This window comes from Neofelis nebulosa, chromosome 2, assembly GCF_028018385.1.
Source record: "Neofelis nebulosa isolate mNeoNeb1 chromosome 2, mNeoNeb1.pri, whole genome shotgun sequence".
Taxonomy (NCBI): domain Eukaryota; kingdom Metazoa; phylum Chordata; class Mammalia; order Carnivora; family Felidae; genus Neofelis; species Neofelis nebulosa.
In genome coordinates, this window is record NC_080783.1 from 187,584,494 (window position 1) to 187,598,717 (window position 14,224).

The 14,224-nt window shown below is 51.7% G+C and overlaps 2 protein-coding genes across 8 annotated transcripts in view; one reads left to right on the forward strand and one right to left on the reverse strand.

Moving 5' to 3' along the window:
* The window catches only part of ERI3 (ERI1 exoribonuclease family member 3), a 127,905-nt gene extending 125,490 nt beyond the window's left edge, over positions 1-2,415 (forward strand). For all 7 annotated transcript variants that reach the window (XM_058717680.1, XM_058717677.1, XM_058717679.1 and 4 more), the window contains one exon: positions 1,885-2,415. In XM_058717680.1, coding sequence (XP_058573663.1) covers positions 1,885-1,967 — 83 coding nt within the window. In that variant the 3' untranslated portion in view covers positions 1,968-2,415. The remainder of the gene's footprint in view (positions 1-1,884) is intronic.
* A 407-nt stretch (positions 2,416-2,822) lies between these two features.
* On the reverse strand, positions 2,823-11,415 carry DMAP1 (DNA methyltransferase 1 associated protein 1). Its single transcript, XM_058717667.1, has 11 exons — positions 11,334-11,415; positions 11,012-11,161; positions 10,379-10,470; positions 9,918-10,113; positions 4,927-5,085; positions 4,631-4,798; positions 4,189-4,374; positions 3,991-4,062; positions 3,615-3,687; positions 3,182-3,477; positions 2,823-2,937 (listed from the first exon to the last, which is right to left on the reverse strand). The coding sequence occupies exons 2-11, from the start codon at positions 11,114-11,116 to the stop codon at positions 2,878-2,880; spliced, it is 1,407 nt and encodes a 468-aa protein (XP_058573650.1). The 5' UTR covers positions 11,117-11,161; positions 11,334-11,415; the 3' UTR covers positions 2,823-2,877.
* Positions 11,416-14,224: the final 2,809 nt, after the last annotated feature.

The following is a 14,224-nucleotide window of genomic DNA, read 5'->3' on the forward strand; positions in this document are numbered from 1 at the left end:
CTGACAAGGCCAGACTTCTTTGGAAAGAAAAGCACCCTATCATAGCCCTTTTGACAGTACCGTCATAGCCTCTGGACCCTATCATAAACCCTCCTGTTCCTGGGGCCCTTCCTGCCCCATCTCCACCCTGCCCCTCCTATCCAGATCTTCCTGCCCCCTTCCCCTTCTGTCAGCTGCCTCACTCCTCCTATCACAGCCCCTCCCCCCCCCCCCCCCCCCCCCCCAGCACAGGCATACACACTAAGGGAGACAAATGACGGGGCCTCAGCAGAGCGGGGTGCGTGTCCGGCCCATAAACCACGGGGATGGGTCACGTCTGGAGTTGCCATGGCCGCCACTATCCACCCATCCGTCTTCCCACTGTCCTGCCTCAGACCAGCCCTCATGGTTTCCTGAGTCCCTGGAGGGAAAAGGTGTCTGAGGCCTGTGTCACCTTTCCATGCCCACATCCCCCATGGGTACATTCATGTTGAGGTCTTATGTGATGGGACCCTGTGTGACTTCTCTGCTCTAAATAGGGCCTACAGAGTCATGTCTGACTAGTGACACAGGCCCCAGGCTGACCAAGACTCCCATTCCCACAGTCCTTTTCTAGCTTTTTTGGGCCCCATTTCCTAGTCTAAGGTTCTAGTAAAGGCAGGCTGGAGGTGCTTAATGAAAGGGGTTGGCCCTTGACAGATGCTGAGGCCTTCTGACCCCACCTTGACCTTATCACAGCCCCACACCTGATGATGACATCGAAGTATGTTTCTGCAATCACAGCATCGATCCCATGAGGGCTGGTAGCGGCTGAGGTCCTGGTTATGGCCCAGGAGCATCTATGGGAGGTGGGAGAAGTATGCGGGGAGAAGCAGGTGGAAGGGATGGGGATCTGGCTGCTGCTCTGAGCAATGGAACAGAAAAACCCTGGGCAACTTGGGCCATTTGTGTCCTTGGCTTTATGTAGAGGGACAAGTGTTGGGCAGCTGCACCTCCTGCTGGTGGTGTTAAAACAAGTCCTGGCCCATGTCCATGATCCTGAAGCCCTGGAGTACCTGCTCCTGCAGCTGCCACGGTTCTAGGAGTTTTGAGCATGGAGTTTCTTACAGGGACCAGTACTGGAGAAACTGCTGTGACAGGGTCTGGCAGGTGCAGACATTTAGATACAGCTAGAGGCAGGGTTTAGATTGAGTACACATGCATGTCTAGTAGAAGATCGCTGGCCAGAGTATCAAAGGACCACAAAGCTGGCCCTCTCCACTGGCTGCACAGGAGCAAGTGCCCAGGCAAGTTGCTGTTGGAGCACACAAGCCTGGGCCCCAGAGCAGGTCTCCCAGGGCCCCAGCTCAAAAGTGCCAAGACTTGTGCCTTGTTACCAGTGATTATGGCCCAGGCCACATCTCTCTCACACACGCAAGTGCCGGCAAAGTCACCCTGGCCGTGGGCGTGATGAATGGCCGCACAGTAATGAAATGGAGACATCAAGGCGGGTGGCGGGAAGACGGAGTGTGGCGGACGGGCCGTCCCCACGCGGCGGCAACAAGAAGGATCGCCCAGCGGCCGGGGGCCGTCAAGGGAGAAATTACACATTTACTCTGCCTTTTTCTTACTGCGACGGCGCCCATACATCACCGCTGGGGCCGGGGCGGGACATGCCGGCCAATTTCCAGCATGAATTATGGGACTGAGCAGCATTGAGACCAGGCTTCCCGCCGGCCCAGTATCACCCAGCCCAGCCTGAGGCTGGAGATGCTGCCACCAGGGGACAGGACCCCCCTCCCTCTTTTGGAGCCTGTGGCTCTTGAGTCTGACCCTGCTCCCCATCGCCACCCATGTAAGGGCACCTATGGGCACAGAGGGAAATGACCTGAAGCCCATCTAAATGTCTTCTCTTCTTCTTCTTAGATGACTGCAAGAACATTGCCAACATCATGAAGACACTTGCGTATCAAGGCTTCATCTTCAAGCAGACATCGAAGCCGTTCTGATTGGCCGAGGACGGGATGGGGCAGGACAGGGTAGCTGCTTGGCCCAGCCCAGAACCCTCCTTTCCCTCACCAGAGGGGAAAAGGGAGAGTGGCACAGCTCTACATCCAGAGTGTCCCCCAGCCTGCCCTGTGGGCTTGTGCCCGGGGTAAGGGCTTGGCCACTTGGCCCCTCTGGAGCAGACACTTTGTGGCCCCCACCCCAACCCCCCAACCTCAGCCCAGTATTAGCCCCTCCCATTGTGGGCCTGGGCTAGGGGGACCCAGGCACTCACCGCCTCCTCCCTGGTACACAGGCTTCTGCCGGGGCCACCAAGCCCCCCTGTGCCCCCTCCCATCTGTAGTGCATGGTGTGTGGTGCCCCCAGGGCTCCAGGACAGATCAGGCCCCACCTTGTGTCTACCCCCATCCCCGCTGTGAACGTGCCACTGAATAAAGTCGGGGAAACGAGGCTCTGGGTGTGTGTGGACCAGGTGCTGCTGTGCCTGATGCTGTCAAAATACGTACAAAGGTTAGAGCATGTTCTGGGCTGCTCTGCTCAAGGCCACCAGTGTGGATGGCAATCACTGGAGCACCTGTGAGACCCTCACTGAATAGTCACAGGGCTACAGGGGCTGTCTGAGCACACGACAATGTTTGAAGTTGCTGGTATCTGAGGCCACTGCTGTGTGTGAACCATCTTGAGTAGAGAACCAAGTACATTTGTTGGGATAAAACCGCAGTGGTTAGAGGGCTGCTAAGGGCCTCAATAGTGGCAAGTCCCAATGCCACTCCGTGGAGTGGGTGAGGTGACCCCTCCTGCCCACCCTCCCAACCAGGGGCATCACAAGTGGTGGGAAGGAAAAGGAAGCAGCCCAGTCCAACTCAGCAGCTCTATTTACACAGCAGCATCACCCACACCCCGTGTGGCCTCTCATGGCTTCTTGGCTTTCTTCACAGAAGAGGAGCTGGAGGCCGATTCCCGTCGCTTCCTCTGAGAAGACACAGAAGGTGTTGGGGTCAATGGCTCCCAAGTCTCTATTCACACTCGGTGCATGTGTTTCACACTCTCAGGGAAGGCGATGCCCACTGGCCACCCACTCCTACCCTCAGTCTCAGAACCCATCGGAGTAACCACTCCCATTGCGGGCACTAGAGGGAGCAGGTCTGTACACACTCGTGTGTTCGCTCACGTGCAGGGCCTGTTCATGCTCCCCACTGCCCATCTAGGCTCTTACCGAGTTGGGCGTGAGGGGTGCGCCCACCACATCAATGATGGTGTCCTTGGTGGGGTCGGGGCCAAGACCAGGTTCAGCTACTGCTGGCTCAGCAGAGGCTGGGGCCGGGCCTGATGCTGGCGTGGCAGGGCCCCCTAGGACGCCAGCCCGGGCCAGGGCCTCATGCCGGTGCCTCAGCATCTGTAGCTCATACTCGCAGTTGGCGCAGGCCTGCTTGAGCTCATAGAGCAGCACCAGGTCGCTCCGTAGCTCGTTGAACATGTGCACCAGCTCCTCCGTGGGTGTCGGGCTCAGCTCTGCAGGCGGTGGGTAGAAGGCACAGGCAGAGCCAGTGTGTGCGGCGGGAAGGCCAGCAACAGAAAATGCCCTCCCCTGCCCAGCCTTGATTGGCAGCCTTGGGTGGGTAGGTCCTGCAGGCTCAGCCCCCACTCACCCACACCAAGCTCCAGCAGCATCTGCTCCAGGGCCTTGATCTTCTTCTGTCCCACAGAGCTTGGCAGTTTCATCTGCAATGACCCAGACTGCTAAGCCCTCTCCCCCACAAGTAGCTAAGGATGAGGGAGAACCAAAGGCAAAGGGGAGTGGAAGAGAAGTTAACCCCGGGAAGGGAGCTCTGCATCAGAAAAGGAAATAGCTGGCAAGTGGAATATAGCAAGGGCGCAAGTGCTTTGACCTCAGCCCGGCCACGTCCCCGCGATCTCTCTCCGCAGCACATGGCACAGCCCCGCCTGGTGCTCCAGCCCCATGGCTGCAGCAAGTGGGCTGTGGAGAGCCCAGGGCCCAAGCACCATGATGGAAGTGGCACGTACCCGCTGGCTCCGCAGCGTGACGCCTGCGGACTTGAAGTCTGGAAACTTGATGCCTGCGGTCTCAGGAACAGCCTGGGAGAGAAGAAGTCATGGAGACCAAGGCGTGGCAGGGAAAGGGCCCAGTGTTAGTCCCAACACCCTGCTAGCTCTAGGTGCTCTCAGAGCCCTCCCACCCTGGGCTGGACTCCATCTCCATACCGGTTTCTCGGCCTCCTTTTTCTGGGGTAGCTTCTTCTTGGGGGCCTTGCGTTCCGTGCGCCGCTGCTCTGCAGTGGTGTCTGCTGCTGTTATCAGCTTCTGCAGGTCCTGGCTGCGCTTCTCCCGCTCCTTCTTCCGGGCTTCGATCTTGCGTAGCTCCTGCAGCAGATACTCCTCCTCTGCCACCTGGGAAAGCGAGATGCCGTGAAGTGTGTGCAGGTGCCCAGGGGAGTGAGGCGCAGGGGCACTGAGCTGTCTGTAAGGGACTCTGAGAGGAAAGGGACCATGAGGGAGGGGAAAAGCTATAAAAGCAGGGACAGAGGCTCCTGAGGGAGGATAGGTGAGGAAGCAGGGAACCTGCAGAAGAGGGAAATGAGGGCATGCAGGACAGAGGCAAAGGGCTTCAGGACCTGGAAGAGAGGCAGTGAGGCTCAGGGCCGACCTGCTCAGGGGTCCGGTTGTAGAGGCGCTCTAGCTGTTCCTTCCTCCGCCGCTCATGCCCAGCATCAAATACTGGTATCTTGAGGTCTGTGCCTGGCACAGCCCGCACGTTGGCAAGCTTGGCACAGATGTGGTAGTACCGCTCCTTCAAGTCCTCCACAGAACGCTTCTGAGGATAAAGACATGGCAGGAAGGGAGGATGAAGACCCAGAAGCATATGGAAGGCGTAGCATAAAGGCAGTGGGCCTTCCAGGCCCAGGGTCTGGACACACATGCAAATGCATGACACCAGCTCACCTTGAACTGCTGGTGGTCATACCGGTCATGGATAACTACAAAACGTAAGTCAAAGCGGCGGCTGAGGTCAAAGAGGTGATCCGTTTCTGCCTTAGTCCAAGCGTCATCGTGAAGGTAGAGCTGGTACTCCTGCTCTGAATACACAGGAACCTGCACAGTCTACTGGCACAGAGGGACAGAGGGAGGACACGTCATGTCACGTCCAGTGGGCTCCAGCCTCCTGTGGTCACAGCCCCTCCTGTTTATTGCCACAGCCCCTCCTGTTTATTGCCAGTCTCTAAGCTGGACCGAAGCAAAACACTCTTCCTAGGCCCCTGCACAGGGCAGCCTGGAAATGATGTTTCCAAGTGAGGAAACAAACTGCTCGACTAGAACTCGCCAGGCTCTAAGATGGCAGCCTACCTCTGGATTCAGTCCCAAAGCAGCTTCACCATGCCTTCAGCACCAGAGCCCCGGTAACAGGATGCATGTTCCTGTCCTCATGGTTAAGGGGAGGGGCCCACATGTAAGTGCTTCTGTGGAGTCCAAAGGTTAACTTTGGAGTAGAGCAGAGAGCTACGGAGAAAGGCCCAGGATCCCCTGGTCCACTGGAACATTTGTCTGAAGCATTCCTGCCACCCAGTGGTGACAATGAGACTTGCAGCTCCCCCAGAGCAGGCCAAAGGTCACTTACCTCTAGGAAAAGGGGCCTGAATCTTTCTCCCAACAGATGCACCCCTGTACATGCCCCTGCCTCCCCTCTGCCATAGCCCAACCTCCAGACCTTTTTCAGGGACAAAAAGGACCACCGCCACTCCTTCCCCAGGAAGGAGTCAATGTTAGGCTGGACTAGGGAAGTCCCTTTTCTCTAATCAAAAACCACACTGGCTCTGAACCTGCTCTCAAGACACTATATGCAGCTGCCTCTTGCACTTATCCTACTGGATGTCCCACATACACCTCAAACTGAATATGTTCGGGTGATGGGTGTTAGCCAGACTAATTGTGGTGATCATTTTGCAGTATATACAAATATGAACCATGTTGTACACCTGAAATGAACAGTACATATTGATTATAACTCAATAAAAATATATACATGTGTTCAGTACCGAGCTCATCACCTTCCCTCAAACTCCTATCTCTTCCAGTTCAGTTCTCAGTCAATGTCACCATCAGCCAACACAGGTGTCCAAGCCAGAAGCCTAGAAAGCATTTTTAATTCCCATCTTTACCCTTGACCCCTCCCCTTCCACAAATCTGTGGATTTTACCTCCAGAATCTCTATCTTCACAGCCAGATCGCAGTCTAGACCACCACTACCACTGCCTGAATCAGAAAAACAGCCTCCCCGCTGACCTCTCTGCCTCTATTCAATCCTCCCCCAAGCAATTCTCCATCAGCAGCCAAGATGTGATCTCTCTGACCAATACTGCTTAGAGGACAGCCTGCAAACCTGTGCTGTTTGCAAACTGGTCCCACTAGTCTATGTAAGTATGGAAATCAAGAGTCGGCATTTAGAAACCTTTATAACAATTTCACAGAAGTCACATGCTACTGAACCTAGTATGAAGAAACGTGGACTTGTATTTTGTCTTTTCTTGTAATTTTACTATCTTTATCAGACTCTGATGGATTGTAAATATTTTCTTAAAGTTCTTCATCACAGATAATTTGAGAAGCACTATTCTAGAATATGTATCAATCATGTCACCCAACTACCTCGTACTAAGCCTCTCAAAAGCTCTCCATAAACTAAGATAAAAATGCCTTCTAGATAAGTCACAAACTCCTCAAGAACAAGGGTTGTCTGGTTTATTTCCTATCTTTGGGGTTCAGCACAGGGCCAGGCACACTGTTAAGTATCAATGAATATTTACAGAATCAACCAATAAACACATGTAGATGACCCGGCCTCTCTCTGCAGCTACTGTCCCTCATGCATCCAAAGTTTCAAATAAGTGACTAGCAATGTCAGGAACATTGCTAGGCTCTCCCCCTCAGTCTTTGCTGTTCTTGCCTGAAATGCATCCCCAGTTCCACATTCCTTCCTCTATGAAGATAACTTCTCATCCTTTCGATCTTTTCCTCTGGGAAGTCTCTCTCATTTCCCAGGCTTGCTTAAGTATATCTCTCCTATGTATTTTAATTACATTTAATTAAAAAAAGAAAAAAATCCGTAGGAACTGTGTATGCAGGCCTGCTTCCAAGGAGCTCACAGTCAAGTGAGGGAGACATTCATTCATTCAATAAATATTTATCATGGGCCCGCTAGACCTATGCTGGGAACACAGTGCTGAATAAGATAGACAGTGGCCTTACCTTCTCAGCGCTCACAGTTCAGCTGAAAAAAATAATTTAGTCCAGTGTGGAGAGTTTGATGACAAAGATATGCCTAGAATGTAGTGAGTGACATCTGATCCAGCGTGGGGACAAACACTGGTCAGGGAAGAGGTCACAGGAGACAATAAGGTTACTTTGAAAGAGAACAGTGAAATGACCACGATTCTCTTTTATAAAGACCACTCTTGCAGCATTTAGGACAGACAGGATTAAACAAGAGCCTGAAAGACCTGCTGACAGGTTTTGGAAATAATCCAGGTGAGAAGTGAAGAGGACTGAACTAAAACAGCACCAGTGGAAGGTAAAGAAAAGGGCACAGATGTAATTTTAGGTTAAAAACCACAGGACTCGGCAACTGGATGTGAGGGATGAGGAAAGACGCTCACTCCTGTTTTGGGCGTGAGTAAGAGAGCAGCTGGAGAGCCACGGACTGAGAGTGGACCCCAGCAACTGGCAGTACTGGAGGGAACACCATTAGTTCACCTTACTCTGCTTCCCTCTCCATCTGTAGTCACCATGATCTTTCTAAGCATCAAATCAGATCCTCACACTACTCTACTTAAAACTTTGTCAGTATCAGGGCACCTGGGTTGCCAGTCAGTTGAGTGTCCAATTCTGGATTTCAGCTCAGGTCATGATCCCAGAGTTCTGTGATCGAGCCCCACATCAGGCTCCTCACTGAGCATGGAGCCTACTTGGGATTCTCTTTCTCCCCCTTTGCCCCTTTCCCCAACTTGCATTCTGTCCCTGTCAGCAGCTACTCAAAGATATCAGGGCAAAGCCCAGAGTCCTGAGCCTGGCTGCCAAGCCCTGCCTGGCCTGGCCCTGCTGACCTCTCAGGCCTCACCTTCCACCATGTCCTACCCTGGGCTTTGGGCTTCACCAACAGGGAAATGCCTACAGCATGCCATGCATATCACTGGTTTTTTATATATGCCTTTGCTCATGCTGGCCCCTCTGCCTGAAAAAGTCACTGCACTCCTTTCCTAATATTGCCTGGTGACGTCCTTTAAGACTCAATTCCAGCTCTAAGTTCTCCAGGAAGTTTCCATGGCCTTCAGGTCCTCCCAAAATAGCACATATCCCACCAAACTGTAACTGCCTGTGCCTCTCCTCATGTCCTCCCCAACAATATGCAGAGTTTCCTGAGGGCAGATATGGTTTCTGGTGCATTTCTGTGTCCTCAATGCGCAGGGCTTAACTTGGCATGGAGCAGCATTTATCAAATACAAAATGAACATTCTTGTCTTCTCCTCAAATTATCTCATCCAACCTTCCCACCCATCACCTCAACACCTCACCTCTTGGTTGTCCCTTCTCAATCCTACACTTCCAGCCTCTCTCTCCACCAGACCTGGGGTGGGGGGTTGGGAGGGGGAGGCGGGGGGCTGAGATGTTGGTGAGATGGAAGAAAATCAGATCTCCTGGGGGGAAGGGGGAAGCAAGAATGATAGGTCACACCCAGATGTGCTCAGTCTAAGAAGCCTGTGAGCCATTCAGGCAGAGTTGTCCAGGTACAGTTGGCTACACTGGGCTGAGGGGGAAGAAGCTGGGACTTGAAGTCCTGGGATTAGGCCCTTAGTGCTTTTAGGCCCCAAATCTAGGCTGCTCCAGGCTGCAGGGACTGTGACACTATATTGTATACTGGCCTGAATAACAGCTTAGGAAATCCTAGCCTATCCCGGCTGCCTCTCACTGGCCGGTGGAGTGTGGGTAAGGCCCTGCTCTGAGCTTCAGTAATCTAGACCACAGATGATTCAGCTTGGACTAGGGTGCTAGCACAGAGGATGAAGAACAAAGGCAAACGTGGTTTATTATGGAAACAAAATCAGCAGGACTCAATGATTAAATGTATCACTGAGATCTAGTTCAAATGTCACCTTCTCAGAGAGGCCCAACCTGACCACCTTATCTAAATTAGGCCTCCCCTATGCCTATAAGTTCACTCTTTAATTCATTTCATACCCCATTCATATCCTGGTTTCAATTTACTGATGGCCCAAATCTGAAAGAATCGAATTTATTTGCTTACATGTTCGCTATCTGTCTTTCCCTACCTCCCTGTCCTATTGTTGACTGAAATAATTGGAGAATATACAGGGGAAGTCAAGGATGATTCCCAAGTTTCTGGGTGGGAAACTTCCCATTCCCAAGCAACTGGGTGGATAGTGGTGCCATTAACTGATATGGGTTTGGGGTGAGAAAGACAGGAAATAGATGAGTTCTGCTCAAGGGTACCTACTTGATCTGAAGTACCTGTGGGGCTTTCAGGGAGAGACGTTAAGTAAATGATTGGATATCGCTCTGAACTGGAGATATTAAGTGGGATCAATGGTATACAGCAGGCAACTGGAGCCTCAAAGAAAATGAGATACACTAGGGAGAAAGTATAGAGAGACAAGGACACAGCTGAGGAACAGTGACATTTGAAGGGCCAAGAGCAGCCACCAAAAACCAGATCAGGTCCAGGAAGGGACAGGATCCCACAGGCAGAAGAGACCCACGAAATCTCACCCTGCAGGTATTTGCCACGTGGACTGAGTGGGTAACGATGGTTGAAACAAAGACTGAATGTGCCTCTGGAGCCAACCCCAGGAGGCTGAAAGGTCATGTGAGTAGCTCAGAGTGGGTGAGCAATCTTGGCCTATGTCCATATGGTGGTGGCTCACCTTATTGAACCTGGCAAAGGGGTAATCCTTGCCCTCCTCAGCTGCCCGTCGCCAGTGGAAGAACATAGCTCCATCCTTGCGGGCTGGGTTGGTGAAGGGCATCCACTTCCAGGGCCGCACCTTCTTAGAGCCCAACTTGGCTTTCACTGTGCGGTAACCTTGACCAGTGTCACTGGGTAGCAGTGGGGGTGCATCCCTGCAGCAAGGTTCAGAGAGATGAGAAGTCAGAGTAAGAAAGTGTGTAGAGAGCCTTTGGGACCAAGCTGATCTACCCTACAGCAAGGAAGTCACGTCCTAGAATGACCAGTCGGAGCAAATCCTGCATCCTACTAAGTAAGCAGGAGCCCTGGCTGGGGAGGGCAGCTGGAGAGAGAACTGGCAGAGAAAACCATGCAGACGGATCGGGACATGCAGATAGGTCGGGAACCAGAGCCTGGGGGACTTGGGATTCTAATACTTGCTTCTTGTCAGAGTAGAGCAGTGCATAGACCTCTCGGTGCATGCCCTCGGGTCTCTTGAACGTCAGTGTCTCAGAGGACTTCTTGGACTTTTTCTGAGAATGGAAACCACAAGATAGAAACCACAACCTAGACTCCCTTCCCTTAAAATTCCTTAGCTCAGCTCAATCCCTGAACCAAACAGCACCTACAGGTACAATGACACACTATGAAAGCAGAGAAACCCACTCACAGGGGCACCCTTAGTTGGAGCAAGTCATTCCTGTCCCCAACCCCACCTCCTCACCTGAGTAGATCCCCGATCTGTCAGAATAGAAAATACTTTCCCATCATCTCTCAGAATGTCACGCTGACTTGGTGCCACTGCCCCCCCCCCCCCAGTATCCTACAAGCGTCACACTCTTGTGTGGTCTCCCATCTCTTATAAGTGCCACACTCTCTTGGTCCCCACCATTTCCCATGGGTGTCCTACCATCTCTGCCCCATGTCATAAAGTCTCTGCCCCCTATGTCACACCTTTTACCGCCCATCTCACTAGAAGTGCAGCACCCCACCATCTCCCTCATCTCTCTCCCATTGTCACTCCTCCCCACCACTTCACTCGCAATACCCAAGGCTCTCAGGCGCCCCTGCTACCTTGTCCGGGTTGATAATGTCCTTCTTGCTGATGGTCCCGGAGGCTGCATCCCCCTCTGGACCCCCAAGTTCTAGAATGTCCCGCACATCCGCGCCTGTAGCCATCGTGTCTGAGAGATGGAGGAGCGCCCCGAGGTCAAGGGTCAGTGCCTGAGAAGGGACACAGCTCAGATCAGGAGGCGGAGCCACTCCAGCCCCAAGCAGGGCGGGGTGAAGGGGCGGGCCGCTAGGAGGAAAGTAGTCCGGGTCCGATCGGGGTTCCGCCTGCGTCCTGCCACCTGGGTCTCCCTTACGGCCCCGTCTGCCTCCTAAGCCCCAGCACCTCCACACCCGGATTCCCCAGCTGCCGCTGCCGCTGCTCCCCTAGCCCCGATGAGCCGCGGACAGAAACTTCCGGTCGTGCGCATTCGAAACGCGGCCGGCAGGAACACTTCCGGTATGTGCTGAGCAGAAATGGAGCCGGCTGGCATCCCAGTGTGAAAGCCCGGGGAAGGGGGTGGTTCATCACCGGCCTTGGCTCCCACGGGGTGGCCAGTGTTCGGATGCTGCCTGCATTCTGGCATTTGCCCTCTATGTTGCTCTGTTGCATCTCGGGCTATAAAAACAGCGCAGAGCTTTGTCCCTTGGAAGTCGCTTAATTCCTTTGAACCCATTTCTTCATTTGTAAAATGGAAATTGTAATGGGACCTGCTTAAATGAAGCACCGATAACCCTTGCAGAACAGCAAATTGCCTGGCACGTTTAATTTTTTTGTATTAAATTAATTAGTGGTATTAATGGCCCTTGTTCCTAAGTACACACCAGGCACTGTGCTAAACGTCGGAGATGAAGAGATAAACTAGTCAAGGTGGAGCATCCCAGGATGGCTTCCAAGATGGAGTGAGGTCTGGACCCTCACTTGCACCTCCTCTGATGGAGCTCCCCTCTCGTGGGGATTTCCTGGAGCCAACTCCCTAGAACATCACCAGCCCGGGAGCTAACTGCACTAGACTGGGTTACCAAAAGGCCCAAGAATATGGCCCTGAGCAGGGAGCAGCTGGAAGAATTCTCTCTCAAAGTAAGAAACTTACTAATCTCCCTGGAGAGAGAGACATCTAGAACTGGAGGCCCTCAGGAAGGGCGGAAGGGACAGGGTAAACAGCTCCCAACTTCAGCCTCTGCAAACCAGCCTGCAAACATGGAAGACACGTGGCCAATGAGCATGGAGGGTGGAGTCAGGGCCTGGTAAGACATTAAGGAAACCAAACTCCAAGCCAAGGCCTGACAAAGAACCCAGCAGGGACTAGAGGAGCAGACAGCCTGCACAAGTTAGCTATCAGTGTGGTAGCCTGTTCTGGCTTGGAGGGGACAGGGGTGTAGCAGTTGCAGCCTCAAGCCTACCTAGACCCCAGAACTATGGAGAACTGGGTCTGGAGGTAGAAACTTTACCCTTTTCCTGAGACCTGATTTCTGGGTGAATCCTCTGGGCTCTAAACAGTGTCTAGAAGAAGCCAGGGTCCTGCTGCAGAAATTGCCCACAGGGAAGGGAATAGCCCTTGGAGCCAGAAGTGGAAAGAGCAATGGGAAGGAGTCCTACACCTCTGCCTCACTTGACTCTGCTTGTAGTTGGTTGTGTAATTATTTGTTTAATATCTAGCTCCTCTGATAGATTTATTTCTATGAGAATCGTGGTACATAAATGTATGTATGTATCAGGCATTGTTCTAGGCTCTAGGGATGCAGTGGGTGAATGAGATACAAATGGCTCATGGTAGGGCTTATATCTAGTGAAAGAAGAGAAACACTGAGCATATAAACAATGAAACGGTGTAAATTTTGATGGTGACAGGAGCTATGAAAAAAATAAAATAGGGTAATAGGATGAGGGACTACTTTATGTAGTACGGTCAGGGAAGGTTCCTCTGGAAACTTGAAATCTGAGCTGAGGTTTAAATGATGGAAATAGCCACAGCATACCTGGGGAAGGAATGTTTCAGACAGGAGGAATAACAAGTCTCGCATCCCTAAAATGGAAGGAACTCTATATGTAAAAAGCCCATAAAAAAGTCCAGGGGTGCCTGGGTGGCTCGGTCAGTTAAGCCTCTGACTCTTGGTTTTTGTTCAGGTCATGATCTTGTGGCTTCGTGAATTAGAGCCCTGTGTCGGGCTCTGCACTGACAACATGGAGCCTGCTGGGGATTCTCTCTCTCCCTCTCTCTCTCTCTGCCCCTCCCCCACTCGTGCTGTCTCTCTCAAAATAAATAAACTTAAAAAGAAAAAACAAAAAAGTCCGCTGTGTTGGGTGATGAGTGAGGAGTGGGAGAATAGGAAGACTTGAAATCAGAGGTAAGCATCGTGGTCCATAGAAAGGAGTTTAGGTTTTATCCTATGGGCAATCAAATATCATCCTTTCTTGGCCACAGCCTAGATTTTTTTTTTTTTTTTTAATGCAGAGCCTGCTTGGGATTCTCTCTCTTTCTCTCTCTCTCTCTCAAAATAAAATAAACTTCAGACAAACAAACAAAAGAAACTGGGAGAGGGGAGGCAGTCTGTATGTGATGTGATCAAGATCCAGAACATCTCAATCTGGCCTGGTCTTGCTCAGGTTAATTATAAAGAATATCTTCCCAGTTTTATTATATTATTACATATAATATGTTATATATAATATATTTTATTATAAGGACAAACTTTCCCACTTTTTAAAAAATTTAAATCCAAGTTGGTTAACATATAGTGTAATAATAATTTCAGGAGTAGAACCCAGTGATTCATCACTTACATATAACACCCAGTGCTCATCCCAACTAGTGCCCTTCTTTTTAATTTTTTTTAACGTTTATTTGTTTTTGAGACAGAGAGAGACAGAGCATGAATGGGGGAGGGGCAGAGAGAGAGGGAGACACAGAATCCGAAGCAGGCTCCAGGCTCTGAGCCATCAGCCCAGAGCCTGACTCGGGGCTCAAACTCACGGACCGCGAGATGGTGACCTGAGCTGAAAAGTCGGACGCTTAACCGACTGAGCCACCCAGGCGCCCCAACAAGTGCCTTTCTTAATGGCCATCGCCCATTTAGCCCACCCTCCCACCCAATACCCCACAAGCAACCCTCAGTTCATTCTCTGTATTCAAGAGTCTCTTAGGGTTTTTCTCCTCTGTTTTTAACTTATTTTTGCTTCCCTTTCCCTAGGTTCATCTGTTTTGTTTCTTAAATTCCACATATGAGTGAAATCAT